The sequence below is a fragment of the Orbicella faveolata genome, unplaced genomic scaffold, assembly GCF_042242905.1.
Source record: "Orbicella faveolata isolate gen_17 unplaced genomic scaffold, um_ofav_v1 contig_36, whole genome shotgun sequence".
Lineage (NCBI taxonomy): Eukaryota > Metazoa > Cnidaria > Anthozoa > Scleractinia > Merulinidae > Orbicella > Orbicella faveolata.
In genome coordinates, this window is record NW_028301565.1 from 2,061,545 (window position 1) to 2,076,748 (window position 15,204).

The 15,204-nt window shown below is 36.9% G+C and overlaps 2 protein-coding genes and 2 long non-coding RNA genes across 4 annotated transcripts; all 4 read left to right on the forward strand.

Annotated features, from left to right (window-relative positions):
• Positions 1 to 886: 886 nt before the first annotated feature.
• LOC149101962 (uncharacterized) lies at positions 887 to 1,833 on the forward strand. The gene is made up of 2 exons (XR_016202619.1): positions 887 to 1,037; positions 1,180 to 1,833. It is a non-coding gene; the product is annotated as an uncharacterized LOC149101962 (long non-coding RNA).
• A 1,348-nt stretch (positions 1,834 to 3,181) lies between these two features.
• LOC110044828 (uncharacterized) lies at positions 3,182 to 14,783 on the forward strand. The gene is made up of 4 exons (XR_016202523.1): positions 3,182 to 3,329; positions 4,377 to 4,449; positions 12,746 to 12,828; positions 12,925 to 14,783. It is a non-coding gene; the product is annotated as an uncharacterized LOC110044828 (long non-coding RNA).
• LOC149101963 (substance-P receptor-like) lies at positions 5,999 to 8,101 on the forward strand (the record flags this gene model as incomplete). The annotated part of the gene is made up of 1 exon (XM_089275237.1): positions 5,999 to 8,101. A coding segment is annotated over one exon (999 nt), but the record flags the coding sequence as incomplete, so codon positions are not given.
• LOC110044724 (substance-P receptor-like) lies at positions 8,846 to 11,080 on the forward strand. Its single transcript, XM_020750298.2, has one exon. It carries the CDS (start codon positions 9,134 to 9,136, stop codon positions 10,091 to 10,093), a length of 960 nt encoding a protein of 319 aa, XP_020605957.1. The 5' UTR covers positions 8,846 to 9,133; the 3' UTR covers positions 10,094 to 11,080.
• Positions 14,784 to 15,204: the final 421 nt, after the last annotated feature.

Below are 15,204 nucleotides of genomic sequence, written 5' to 3' on the forward strand. Positions count from 1 at the left end.
AGCAACTTCTCCTGCTCTTAATGGGAACCCGTCTCGTTACATACTAATACTTGCATCCTCTTGTACCTATGGTCGCTATTAGCTAACACACCATCCCAATTATTATCGAATGATTTCCAAACCTTTTTCATCTGTGGTCTTCTTCGTACTTGCAAAACGACGGGAACTTTTCCGACGACACATGGAAGAGATAAGCTTAAATCTTTAGTTCAGAAACGCAGACCGCTCAAAGCAGTCGGTCGACACATTAAGCGTGTGATAATCGCACAACGCCACAACTGTCAGCCGAATTTTAATGCAATTTTATTCTCGTGATAACGTGTTGACAGCCATTAATTAGAAATGATTAATAAAAGGAAACATTTTTCGTTGATAACTTTGCTTGCAATCAATCATTTTTGTCGGACCTATTTTACATGAAAGAGCTTCAAAAGGTCTATCTGAAAAAGCCAAAAACAAACTTTTAAAAGAATGGTAAATTCGGGGTTATAATGATACCTTAATATTTATAAGATAATAGATGAGAACATGTACAAACCAACAAATCATGCAAACGTGAGAAATTTAGTCAAGGATTGTGTTTTCCCATGCGCAATTCAACTCTTTGCATTTAAATTTACTGTTAAGGCTTAGCCAAAAGTTAAAGTACACAAAATTCACACTATATTGCAATGTATTGGAATATGTTGCAGATGCAACAGGCGCCGGTGACAAAGCATGTGCAACGTAAAAGCTATGAGCAACAATGTTGCAATATGTCACACTGAAATGTTGCGTGCGTTTCATGGGGTGTTTATGCTTTAGTCTTATCTAAAAATAAGATAAACACAATTAGCAGTCTTTTCTATTTGTAAAACTAACAATTGCAGTCTTGTACAGTGGAATACATGCAATTGAAATTCAAAGGAACACATTTTTTCATTATCGAAAGAACGAAAACGAAAGTAAAAAGGTCAAGTTTACTACCAGTCGGCATGAAAATCTTTGTTGCAGATGTCGAGAAAATAAATTTTGCACCCGAACAAGCACGTAGCACAGTAAGTAAGGTTGTGGTTTTCTTTAAACAATTTTCCTGAATTATACGAAATGATGATACTATTATTATCTTAAGGCCTCACATCAGCCAGTTGATGTAAATAATGCTTACTAATAAAACCAATGATTTTTTTTTTCTGGAAGATCTAACTTCCAAAGAAGTGAACAGAATAGACCCGCAGGAGAGAGACTAAAGACATTCCCCAGCACCCTTATATGGTAGGCAACTTTGTTACTGTTCTTTTTTTTTCTGGAGTCGGACCCTACAAATTAAATTGTTTTTCTTATTGTAGAACCAGTTTTGGCATGACCATGTCAAATAAATGTGTGAAAATATTTCAATATATGTATTATAAGAAGAATTCAATACCAATAATATCGAACCCAAAAGCACACATTTCTCAGTTCGTGTAAGCCAAGCATTTATCGTAATGATAATATAATGTCAAGTTTAGTCTAGCTTACTACCGAACTATCATCAAGTTAGCATCCAATGTACAAAACATGGATATAAAAAAGGCTCAAAAATTATTTCGTATACTGAGGAGTTACGGATACTAAAGTCTGTGTTGGGCCAAGTGTTCCATATTAGACTTTATCTCGGCTTCAGAAACATGGCGCAACTAGGAGAATTTCTCCACCTCCTCTCCTCCCCATTAGGGGGGAAGCTATTCTACCGCAAGGCTACCCCCAGCATTAAATACATCAGTACAAAAATACACCGAAGGCGAAGAGGTAAGGAGAGTCTGTTGTTGAGAACAGTGAATAGCGATTATTCTTCTTTAAAATAAATCCAAATTTGGACAAAAGAAAAATACAAAATATGGTTGTTGTGGAAACATCAGTTTCGAGAGCAGAAACATAACAAAACCAAATTTTCCTAGAAATTAAAATTTCATATACAGTCGCAAAATTTGACTGACTTTAAACTATTGAAGTCTGCGATGATATTTTCCATAACAAAGACCGGAATGAGAGTAACGTACCGATAATGTAACATAACCTATATGTTGTATTTGTTTAGACAAATTCCACGTATTTTCCCCAAATTTCTTTCATCGATTGAGTTGTATCAACTCAAGGATGTCAGTGTTAATTAAAAAGTTTAATTATAGATCATTCTATCATTTTCCTATTGGCAAGCACATTGATTTTGCTTTCCACTGGCCCATTTGTGAATTGGTCTTTGTTATATTATATTTGGTTGCCTTACAACCTTGCTAAAAGTTAAGTTTGAAACGGAAATTATTTCTTCGTACAGTCACTAGCAATTATGATGATGATGATGATGATGATGATGATGATAATGACAATGATTACAGTAATAATGGTGATAATAATAGGACTTGCGTGGCGAAAATTCAACATGCGCTTTCAAAAAATATTAATAAAAAATAAACAGTTAATAAAAGGAAATAAGACAAAGTACAAATGCCTTTTAGCTAATTAATTAACTAACTAATCAATTAATGAAAATCTAATTTAAAAATTTTAGTATATCGAAGGACGTTCGCTATTTGACGTTCGCTATCTGTCCCTCCTCTGAAAATGTGGTTAGTCGGCGAGGATTGCCTGCCTTCAAGGTTGGCATTAGTAATACCGGTAACACAGGGACCCAATGTTTGCTGCTAGAAGGTGGAAAATCAGTATTTGTCTGACGTTCTAATTAACGGAAGCGCTTGTTTTTATCGGGAGACATACATCATGTAACTCGCTAGAACTTTAAATGAAAACTGTCATTTTGTTTGTTTGATAACCCAGTTAATACAAATCATTAAGGTAAAAAGGGTGCCAAAGTCATCAACTTTAAATTTGAATATTCGCGTCTCACTCACGTAGGCTAGGAAACGAAAAATGTATTACTAATTTCAGCAATGCAACTGTACATGGATATCCATACAACCTTTCAGAATTTTTTTGAAGAAAACTACACTCTTACAACTATAGCCGGTGAAGCCCGTCAGTTTTTTACGGCTGTCAAACGTATCTGCCACCCGTGGAACATTGAAAGCTATGTTTACCGTTGAAAGCATGTTATTGGAGGATGTTTCGTTGCTCAAGCACTTTGCAAATGGCTTAGTTTATACCGGCTATAACAATTGTTCAGCCAATCAAAATTTTGGGGCATATAAAGATTCCCGTATTTAATTTAAGTCGGCCCCTGCATAATCTTGAACAAAATTTGTTTTGAACTGGCGCGGATGGAAAGTGATCGATTTCTTCTTTTTATGAAATGGCATGTCAATGAATAGCTTTTGAACGGCGTTGATATTCACTAAACACCTTTGAAAAAGGTAAGGGAAACCGGCCTCTCGACAGCCAGCTTCTTGAATTTTTTCATCTGTTATTGCTGCTTGCCCAGAATCCGTTCGGTACTGCAGGCGTTAGTGACAAATTTATTTTATCCTACACAAGGGGATATAATTAGAACGTTAGTTGAATATGGTTAAAACATTACTTAGACATAAAAGGACATAAAATGTTTTTCTTTAACTTATCCTTGAATAAAATCATTAATATTTGTCTCACTCAGATGAGGCACCTTGCTATCCTTCTATATCAATTAATTGATAACACGAGTGTTAATATTTAATCAGGCTTCCTGTAAGAATTAGTAATCACTATATGTTATATTCGTACAGTCAATTTTCACGTAATTTCCCCAAATTTCTTTCGTCGGTTTAGTTGTAACAGCACGAGACGTCAGTATTAATTGACAAAATGTAATTATAGATCATTCTATAATTTTTCTGTTGGCGAACACATTAATTTTGCTTTCCACTGACCCATAATTGGTCTTTGTTATATTATATTTGGTCACCTTGGAACCTTGCTAAAAATTAAGCGTGAAACGAATATTAATTATTTTTAAAGTCACAAGCTATTAAATGTCACAATTATAATGCGCCGTAAAAGTTTTGAGGTATATATGTGAGAAATTGACAGATGTTTTCAAAAACGATCGAAGTACAGAATTTACTAGTTTTATGGAGTTTTCGTAAAACGAGGACCGGATGGCGGACCGGATGGCGGACCGGATGGCGGACCGGATGGCGGACCGGTGGAGCGGATGACAGAACGCGGATGCATGGAAAATTGCGCATGACAAAATGCGCTGGGAAGGAAATTAACTTAAGAAGTTTTCTTGCGCTGTTACATGTAGTTGCAGACAAATCAGTCGATTTTATGAAATTTATTTACTTTAAACGATACTCAGTATTCGGTATTTACATTAATGTGATAACTTGCCTTTCATTTAATATCTTATTGTTTAATACATATGTAGCTCTCATAAATTACAGAATCTGTCAATATAACAGAATAATAATTTCGGTGTTTAGGAAATATTGGCCTAGACGAAAACTTAGAACATGGAAACACCAACAAACGTGTCGTGGAAGACGGAGACAGAAGGTGCGACTAAAAAAGAAAAATCCTGGTACTAATTATAAAAGAACAAGGGTTCAACTGAAAATACAAGAAAGACAGATTTTGAATGTTAAATATAAATTTAATAGACCAGTTATTGGTAAGATGGTCTGGCCATGGGTGAGAAACTGGACGAGGCTTAGTCATCCAATGCCTGCTGACTCTGTTGAGAAGTTTGTTTGCATTTAAAACTTGTCATATCTGTTGTCCTCATATGGCAACAGAGACGAATATGTTTCTTCACTGTGTCTGTTTAAACTCTTTCAGTCCTCTCGTCTCTGCTACGATTGATTTCCAAGTTTTCCTTAACCAGCTATTTACTCAATTATATTCAAATTAATGAGTAAGGTAAACGTGTCTGCATACGAGCCAAGTGACCCATCAGGCCGGAGCTTATCCCGGTTTCTGTAGCATGAAGCGACTAGGAGTATTTCTACTCCCCCTGGATGCTAGTCCATCGCAGGGTTACCCCCAGCATTAAGTTCGCCGGTACCCATTTATACACCTGGGCGGAGAGAGGCACTGTGAGAGTAAAGTTTCTTGCCCAAGAACACAACACAATGTCCCCGGCCTGGGCTCGAACCCGGACCGCTCGATCCGGAGACGAGCGCACTAACCATGAGGCCACCATTAACAAGTACTTATAGATTAATTATTTAGTATTAAAGTCTTTATTTAAGGTGGCTCGAAACAGTTTCCAGCACTTTCCAAGATTTTAATTTTGATGGGTCATAATGACCACTCTTTAGCACTTGATGCTACAATCATGACATAAATAAAAACTGTCCACGTATTGGTTAATATGTTGTTTTGCCGATATGGCTCTGTCTCACAAGGACTGGGAACTACCGAATGCACGAATTTGATTGGCTGAAATCGATACTGAAAGCGGTCTAGGTTTCCCATCTAGACCGATTACTTTTTGCGATGAAAAAGTTGTAACTAAAATACTAAAATACAAAAATATTGACTATTTTCTTCTAATAATACTAGTGGAGATGCCAGAAAGCCTGATGAGAAAAAAAGAGTAAAGAGGACGAACAAGCTTTGGCAGATTTAAGTTCAGCTCATCGCCGTTCGCAAGCAAAATGTCAGCTAGTACAAACCAGTTACATTAAACGAACTAATTTTTCTTGTTTGCCATATAATAAACATCTTATTAACCGAGCTTAGTCGGTCTGTATGGGAGAATCTTGACCTCGGTCGTGTATACAGACCTTACTGCCTTCGGTCTGTACTCACGACCTCGGTCCAGATTCTCCCATATAGATCTCCTGCTCGGTTAATAAGAGCTAAATTACTTTTGTGACACAATATGTTACTGCTAAAACTGTGTGACCTGCTAAAACAAACTAATTCAAAAACAAATTTTGATTAGAAGGATAAGACGCAACTTTTGGCAAAGTTTTTAAAAAGTTATGTATTCGGGGTTCAGTGCCACACAAAATTTACGAATATTAAAGTACCGACTTTGAATTATAAGCACTTTGACCTTAAATTAAGGGTGCTTTTTGGTTTACACGAGAGCTCATAATTGATCGTGCAGCAGAGATATTTTCCTTTTCTACTGTTATCAGGAAATGCTACAACTACTGCACTTTCCACCACAGAGTCGGCATTATACGCAAGTCTGGCGGCAGTTTATTTCGTCATCATCTTTGCTTCCATATTTGGCAACTCGGTCATCATCCATATCATCCGGACGAGGCACTTTCTTAAAAACGCAAAAAATTACCTTATCTTCAACCAAGCATGCGCAGATTTGATCATAACATTTTCCGTTATGTGTACCATGCTGAGTGACGAATTGTTTTTCACGAAGTGGTTCGGGGGAGACTGGGGCCTAATAACTTGCGGGTTATTAGTGTGGGCGAAATTTCCAGCGCCATTTTGCTCTATTTGGAGCCTCACTGCTATAGCAGTTGATCGCTATTTTGCAGTGGTGCGTCCTCTGCATGTGTCCCCGATATCAAATCATATAAAATTGGCCATTTCTTTGATTTGGTTATGGTCACTCGCTTCAGCTGCAGGGATGGTCTCCATGGCAAAGCTATGGCTCGTCAGCGGTAGTCGATACTATTGTGTTATCGACTTTTCCCGTGTTGAGCTAACCACGATCAACGTAATAAGCCTGATCATTGAATTGCTGTTCAATTTTGCCGTGCCTGTTGTGGCCATGGCCGTGTTATATTCATTCGTGTGCTGGTATTTATTGTCACATGAAGTGCCTGGTGAAGGCGCCAGTCAGGATCAAAGGCACGAAGAAGCCATGAAGACAGCCAAGAAAGTTACCCGGATGATGATTATTGTTGTCGTTTTGTTTGGCTTATGTTGGTTTCCTTTTTATATATTTGTTGGTTTAGATAGTTTACATAAGGTCGTTCTACCTTATGCTGCGGTGAAATTTGTTGTTTGGTTAGCAAACGCATTCAGTGCAATCAATCCTTATATTTACTTGTCATTCAACAGTAGATTTAGAAAAGAGTTTGTGATCATCATGAGGAAATTTTGTAAGATTTGTAATTGTTGTTAAGCAACTTACTGTGGGGATGCTTAAACGTTAAGACTAGCCTGTTTTGGTCTTCTGACTTTTAACAATGTCCTCTTGTAACACAAAGAGCCATGGTGATGAAACTTGGATGATTTATCCCATTCCCTAGTCGGGAATGGGATGAAAAGAAAGCGATGGATGAGAGAGGAGGGGAGAACATGTAGATAAAGGATTGAAGCCTCCGTTCAGCCCCCTTGTAATTAACCTGTCATTAATCTGTCGATGTCAAATTTCCGCGTGGAAATTCGAGGAAAAATAAGCTCTTTTCTCCAGCTTTTTGTAAAGGGAGCGGGTTCCTATAGCCGGTTTTTGTAAAAACGTAAAACCAATTTATTTGTGGTGCTAAAAGAGTAAGGTTCTGTCATTAAAAGGGCTGGCAAATCTAAATAACAAAAGCATTGTTTTTTAAATAAAAATATCCCCTGTCGACCTTGAAATTAATAAGAATCATCACACGCGAGATGCGAAAAGGCTTCCCTGTTACACGGCGAGATGCACGCAACTTTGAATTGGACAGTGCACCATTAAACAGGTGAGTATATACCTAGCATGAACATGTCAACGAGTGGAGGTTGAGTCATAGTACAGTATCGTGATGTTTTTCAGTTTTTCAGAAGTTATGAAGAATGTAGTGACCATGTTTCGCATTATAACTAAAATTAAACAAATTGTGACAAAAGGGACAATATCACAGAGTACGTGCAGTGTACCTTGTCGATCATTATTTGAATGACACTTTATTACCTTGCTTTAATGATTTTTTTTCACTCGAATGGAATATTTCAAACAAATTCTATAAACAATACGAAGGCTTTCTTAACCAAGATCTTACTGATCACCTCAGATACGAGCGACTCGCGTGTTGTATATAGCGAGTCATTTTGTGAGTACAAAATTTCAATTACAAACCGACGAATAATTGATTAAAATAAACAATATTATTTTGTTTGCAGATGTTGAACGTTTGATAACTGTGAAATTCTAAACAGTTTCCTTATTAGAATTTCCGTAGATAGTAAAATAATATGTTGTTCTTACTTGTTCTATGAGGTTGATATTGTTGGGAAAAAAAAAAGAAAAAGCAAAGGAGGGCCCTCATCCGTAGAGGGCTTCCAAATGATATGGGTTTTTTGTTTGTTTGCATATAAAAGGGCCTATGAGCTGGAAGGGGGCCTTACAACCTGATTTTTACGATGTATTTTGACAGCAAAAAAATAGCTTGTAATCTTCAAAGGATCTATTTGATGGTAATCTCGTTAGGAAATAAAGTGGAGGAAGGCTTACATCCGTATGGGCCTCAGAACTGAAATTGTTTGGTTTTTTGTTTGTTTGTTTGTCTGTATAATTGTAGGGGAGGCCTGTAAACCGGAAGGGGGCCTTATAGCTTCATCACAGGATCTATGTTTCTGCGTAGTCAAAAATTCAACATTTGTTTGATTGTAGACCAAATGTTAGTGATCCAGTAAGTTAAAGATGAACTCGTCGTATCTGTCGAACAACGGTAGCCTCAACGTGCAATGCGTGATCAATGGCAGTGATAGTCTTCACAAAGAAGGTATTTAAATATTTAGGGAAAATACGCTTGTAAATTAAAGGACCATGATCTTTTACCCAGTCCAATTCAATAGTAACTCACTGGAAAAATAGCGAGCTACCATCCGTAACGAAAAAGCAATTTATTGCGTAAGTTTTATGATGATTTTAGGAAAAAATTGACGGTGTTGATTTCTCAAAGAATTTTCAGAGCGAAATACTCTTCTTCCATCATGTCACCCTGCGTGACATGCAAGTAAACACTACATAACAGTGAAATTCTCTTTGATTATTCCCTTCAATATATAGCGATTTTTAAAGAAAATTATTAATACAAAAATATAAGAAATATTTGTAGGCCTTTTTAAATAAAATGTTGAAACAACAGTTGCAATCTATCTTGAGTATGAGGCATGTAAAATGACTATGTAATATCCACTAGGTGCTACAAACTGTTTGCCACTCATCCCAATTCCATAAACAATATTAAACGAATTATAGGTATTAAGATATTTAAATCAGTTCACGAGAAGATATGTATTTTTTTATTTCACTGTAGGAAACACAACAACTGGATGCGGAGAAATGCGCCCCCCATTGCATTCGCTGGTGTTTGTTGGCTTTTCCACGGTATTTTTGGCATCACTGTTCGGCAACTCAGTCATCATTCACATTATAAGAACAGACAACTCAATGAGGACCACTACCAACTACTTGATCATCAATCAAGCATGTGCTGATCTGCTGATATCATTCGCAGAAATAACGGGTGTTTTTTATTACAGTTCAACCGGTAGTGTATGGATTGGAGGAATTTTGGGTTTAATTTTTTGCAAGATGTTTGTAGCGATCCAATTCATTTCACCCAACTTTTCAGTTTGGATCCTTGGGATCATCGCCCTTGATCGCTTCTATGCAGTAACTCGACCATTGCGATTGTCACCTATATCTCAACATTTTAAAAAAATAATTTTCTCTTGTTGGGCGTGGTCAATTGCCTTCTCCTCAAATTACCTTGTGAAACAAACCTTCAAAAATGTTAAAGGATATTATTACTGTGATGTAACGACGTTATTTGATGATTGGAATACATTTAACAATATTTCTTTAACTTTGAACGTTTTTCTGCCTCTTTCACTGATGGCAGTTCTTTACACAATTGTGTGCCTCAGACTTTGGTCTCGTGAAGTACCAGGTGAAGGAAACAATCAGAATGAAGAACAAGCAGCAGCTCTGAAATTGGCGAGAAAAGTTACCCTGATGATGATTATCGTTGTGGTTTTATATGTGATATGTTGGCTCCCTGTGTATATGTCAGTCCTTTTGCGTTTTGTTGATAGGGTTCAAGTAACTGACAGTTTGTTTCTGTTAACCAATTTCTTAACGCTTTGCTACACTGGGATAAATCCTTACGTTTATCTCACATTTAGTCAGAATTTTCGAAGCAGGTTCAGGGAGTTGTTCAAAAAATTTTGTAGAAAATTAAAGATATCAAATGTTATTGACTCTTTTCGGTCACAAAGCGTAGAGCTGGAACAAATATAAACGAGCGGTCATTTTGTTTTTTAACAACGAAAACCTAGGCCTGCCTTACGGAGGACTATTACGATAACTGACAGAAATGAACGAAATGATAATAAATATTAAGGTCAGAAAAGAAATATCATATAAAACGTCTCAAACTAAAACATATTAATATAGCATGTAATAATACATGTAGGCTTGAGCAGTTTAAGTGAAGAACAGATATGATTAATATTTAATTTAGAATATAAGTCCAGGTGTGCCCTTTTCAGTTAATATCATGTATGAAACAAAGCAATACGCTATATATTATTGAAAAGGGTTTTTGAGACAAATGCAATGTAAAACGTTCTCTGTCGGCCACTTTCTTTATTTCTCTCGTGTTTTGAATGACCGCCGTGTTTTATCATGATAAAATAACTGGCTTTAGTTTCCCTTTATAAAAGTTGTCTTTAGTGGTTTTAAAAATACAAAGAGAAGTTAATTTTAATTAAAGTAGGTTGTAATGTAAACAGTAATTGAAGTGCTATGCAAGGGACAATCTATATTTATATCTTAAAATTTAAATACACACACAAAACCCAATTCAACAAGCTGAGTCATCTAGGAACCAAATGAAGTTCGATCTTTCTCCCAATTTTAATGATAAATGATCTCAAATCTATTACTTGCCTAGGCTTTAAATGTAGAATACATTTTGCGTGTTAGGACATGAAATTGGCAGTCTGGTGCCAAGAAATACAATCTGTCAAACATTGGATTTATTTTCTGATGTTAATATGAACCCGATATAATTAATACGAAGGTTGACTCCAAACAAGCCAAGGGGAACCCTTTAACTGCCATAACTGGGGTGGAATACAAACCATGTGGGATATCTAATTATGATTTCTACACTGGATATCATAACTTATGGTTGTATGATATTGTTTACCCTGGATTGAATATTACCCTTGCCTTTTAAAAAAGAAGGGCGAGAGGAAAATAAAAAAAAAAAAAAGAAAGAAAGATCTTCCTTAACACCAAATAATGTTATTTATTTTAATTTTTAATAACATGGTGCATGGTACTTTGACGGTTGAAAAGAAAAAGTTTTTTTATGGGATATTGATGTTGAAAGAAACATCAATATCCCATGAAAAACATTTTTCTATTCCTTTGTAGGTTTCTTGGAACACTTGACGTTCTTAAAATAATAACAACAAATCATTATTTTTTTAATTAAAAAAGGGAAACTCGATGTAATTAAAATTAAGCGTGCAGAGAAATCAATCAAAATGAAACAAAGCAAACTTCATTGATGAAGTATTTGAATCAATCTATTGAACCTGTAAGGTTCTATTCAAAGAGCGATCTCTTTTTCATGACAAGATAAAACCGGAATTAAAAGAGACGATGCAGCATAACTCAGCATAGCTGCAAAGAAGACTGGACTAAATAAACGTCGAGGGTCAATTTTGTGAGTTGAAATGTATAACCTATTTATTCCCATTAACTGGCCACCACTATCAACGGCCTTGGCCACCCTTTGGTTGTCCCGATCAGGGCTTTCTATTGTCGTTCAGCCCTATTGAGCGACCACAGAAAATCTAATACACTTAGATTGGCTTTGTTTTGGAAAAGACGATAACAGATAAGAGTCTAGAATAGAAATTGATGGCTGATAGAACCATTCAAACACGTTAATTTTGATTGTCTTAACGTGATTACACGATAACCTGAAAGTAAATGTAAATGTAAAACTGTAAATCTTATCTATAGTGGTCATGCACTTAGCTATACAAGCACTAAGCTTAGCTAGTTTACAGGCATGCCACTGAAACAAAGGAAGCAAATATTTCGATTAAACGTGACATAGTTAAAAATTCCAACTGGCAGGAGGCAGACCAGTTGGCTATTTACAAAGCGTGACCGAGGATTTGAGCTCGGGACTACCGAGAAACAAATCCCGCTAGTGGCAGGGTTGAGGCCTTGAACCAGGAACCTGCGGATTACAACACCAGCACCCTAAACCACTCGGCCAAGCTGCCTCCGTAACACCTTTAAAATACATTCAAAGCAAACGAACTCCTATTAACTGGCCAATCCCTAGTAATCGGCCATCTCCCATTTTCCCGAGGGCGGCCGCGTTATAGGGGTTCGACTGTATGCTTTTTTTGATTAAGAAAAAATAATTCATCTAAATGACGTTGGGTGATACACTCACAGTCGCAGTTCCTTGCCGTTATCAGAACAGCTCTAGAGTAATAATTTTTCGTTTCAAAGGCAAACCTCAATGACAGATGTTTCTGTTACTTTACGGCCTTCATGTTGGTGTCCCTCGGAAGGGCACCAACATGGCGTCTCCAAACAAAGCTCTATAAATTTGCGTGAAATTTTTTTCCAACTAACGCACCAATGAAAAACTGCACAGACCTAAATCTTGGCGAGGTGGTTCATATATTAATCATCTATCATATCCCAGATTCTTGACTCAATTTATTGAATGGTTACGATATATCTATTTTTGGTGGCGTGCTGAGTGCAGAGCAGCCATATTGCGCACGTAACATCTACAATCTTGGGTACACTCATTAGGTATGGCTTGTTAAAAGGTTAATTACAGATAAGTTGACAGCTATCCGTTTCGAAAATACAGTATTACTATTTAAGAATGCATCAATTTTCTTCTAGGTGAACGCTTGAATGTTTTGATTTGTGAGACTGGTATACGTGATGAGCGACACAACATGGACCCTTGAAAGTATTTTCATAAGGTAATCTTTGATCTTTGAGGTCTGATTTCATAGTCTAATTGACAGGCCACCGAACAAACTGACTGAGCTAATTGATCAAACGTTTTCACTGATTAGGTCACTGGACACATCATGGCAGATCAAGATAGGAAGGCTGCTTTACCCTTTTTTTTTGAGAAAGACTCAACAGCAGGGCCTTACACGACTTCCAGATAGCCTCAAATTGAACTACTGAGTTGTTCTGTCCCGAGAACAGACTATTTCTTAACAACTGTTGTCTTGTGCGCCAACTACCTTGGCGCTACATTTATGCATAGGACAACGTCACATAATGAACAATCTTCGATCCGAAGATATGCTGGACCTTGAGCTCTGCTGGATATCTACTTACCAAAGATCCTTCACGCATCGCCGAGCGACAACTTGTCGGAACTATTTACCCAGTAATTACAGTCAACGAATAACTTAGATAAAATTATATCAAAGCATCTTTGAATCCCTTCATGGGCGTCTCTTTTTAACGTATTTTCTCAAATTCTCGTCTATATCTCTGGCAAGTGCATTCTTTATAATTCAGTTTTATTTACTTGTAGGTTTTACCTCCTATTAATGTATATATTTGGATGTCGCTTTTTCAACTTAATTTTAATTGAACCAGTTTTAGGTTTAGCAGGTGTTGTGGCTAAAAACCCTTTTCAGGGAGTCTTGATAAATGTGTTTAAATATCTGTAACTCAGTCTCTTGTGTGAAGGAGGTTTACGACCCCAGTCGCAACCTTTCATTGATTACGCGTGAAGAAAAGGACTGATGTGGACTTACAGTATAAATCGAATCAATCTTTTGTGGTTCCTAATATCTGGCAAAGGTAATAGAGCCAAAAAACCAATAAAGTGTTTTGACCACTCGTATAACTCTTTCCTGGATGGAAGATTGGGGTATAAAAAAACAGTTGCGACAGCTCCAAAGGTATGGTAGAGGTAGCCAGTAAATAGCTTAAGGGTGCTTTTCTTTTTCTGGGACATTTTTCATTTATTGAGATTCTTGGATTACCCTGGAATTCCACAAGATGCAATCGTGTCACTCACCAAACAAAGACTTTAAAGCATTCGCCTTGAACTTGAGAAATGTCGGTAAGTTTGATTATTAACTTTACACAAGATCATTAGCTTCCTTCGCTCAAACGGAAACGCTGGGTCGAAACTTCATAAAAATAATCACAACAATTTTAGCTATTAAAGAATAATATTTAATTCCTCTGATTTAAAAGCGGTGCAATTGGTCGTATTGCATAAAACATTTGACTGTCCTCTTGTTCATAAAATCATGACAATAAATGTATGAAAACAGCTTATAATATTTCGAGGCAATATTTCAAGGCAAAAAGGGAATGTGATCACAAAATGAAAGAGAAATCTTTGATCCGTGTGAACTCCCGGTGGGCGTGAGCACATGACATCATGGCCAATTCACGGTTGACCAAACAAACTGAGCTAATGCCATTAGAATTGACATTATTTTCAGTTTGGTGGCCGGCGATATAAACACTTTGTTCTAAAAAATTTTTTAATACAGGCATTAAAAGAGCAAAAAAAGTTACCCGGATAATGATTGCTATAATTGTGGTATTATATGTTTTTGGCTGGTTTCCTCTGGATATATATTTCTTATTACATTTTGGAAGTTATTGGGGCATGAATACCAGCATCTATTTTTTCGTAAATTGGTTGACAACCGCTTATAGTGCACTCAACCCTTGTATTTACCTAGTATTTAATCAATTGTTTCGCAATAATTTTAAAGACTTTAGGACGATGCTTTAGGGAAATCACGATAAGACAGGTCGTTCTTCCCAGTAGTCGATCCCGGAGCGTAGAGTTAGAACAAATATAACACAAATAGATGCACGAGGAGCACGCAATCGTGTTGAGTAGGAAGAGAGAAAATAAAAGAATGAAAAGAATGAATACTTTGGCTTTGTCCTCTGTTGTCATCTCTAATAGCGACCTTAAAGGGGAAACCGCTATGCATATAGCAACACTCTAGCGCTAAACTCGTACCTAAGCCTTTTCGCGCTGTGCAAATTTTTGTGCATAGCGGGCCAGATTCGGCGTTATATTTTCAATGTGAAGAATTGCCATAACCATTAACTGTGGCATTGTTTCCCATGGCGCAATAGCAGTCACAACAGCCCCTTAATCGCCTGAGCGAGAAACGTGCATCCACTAAATCTTTCTTTGATCGCTGATCTGAAAATAGGTGCACGTCACTCAGCGGCAGTGCGAAATGACAAACCTTAGCTTCACACCTTTCTTCGATAATGTTAACTTAAAAATAGAGATAAAAATTATCCTGGTCAGCACGCTTAGCTAAGAGCTACAGTTTCCAGGTGCACCTCGA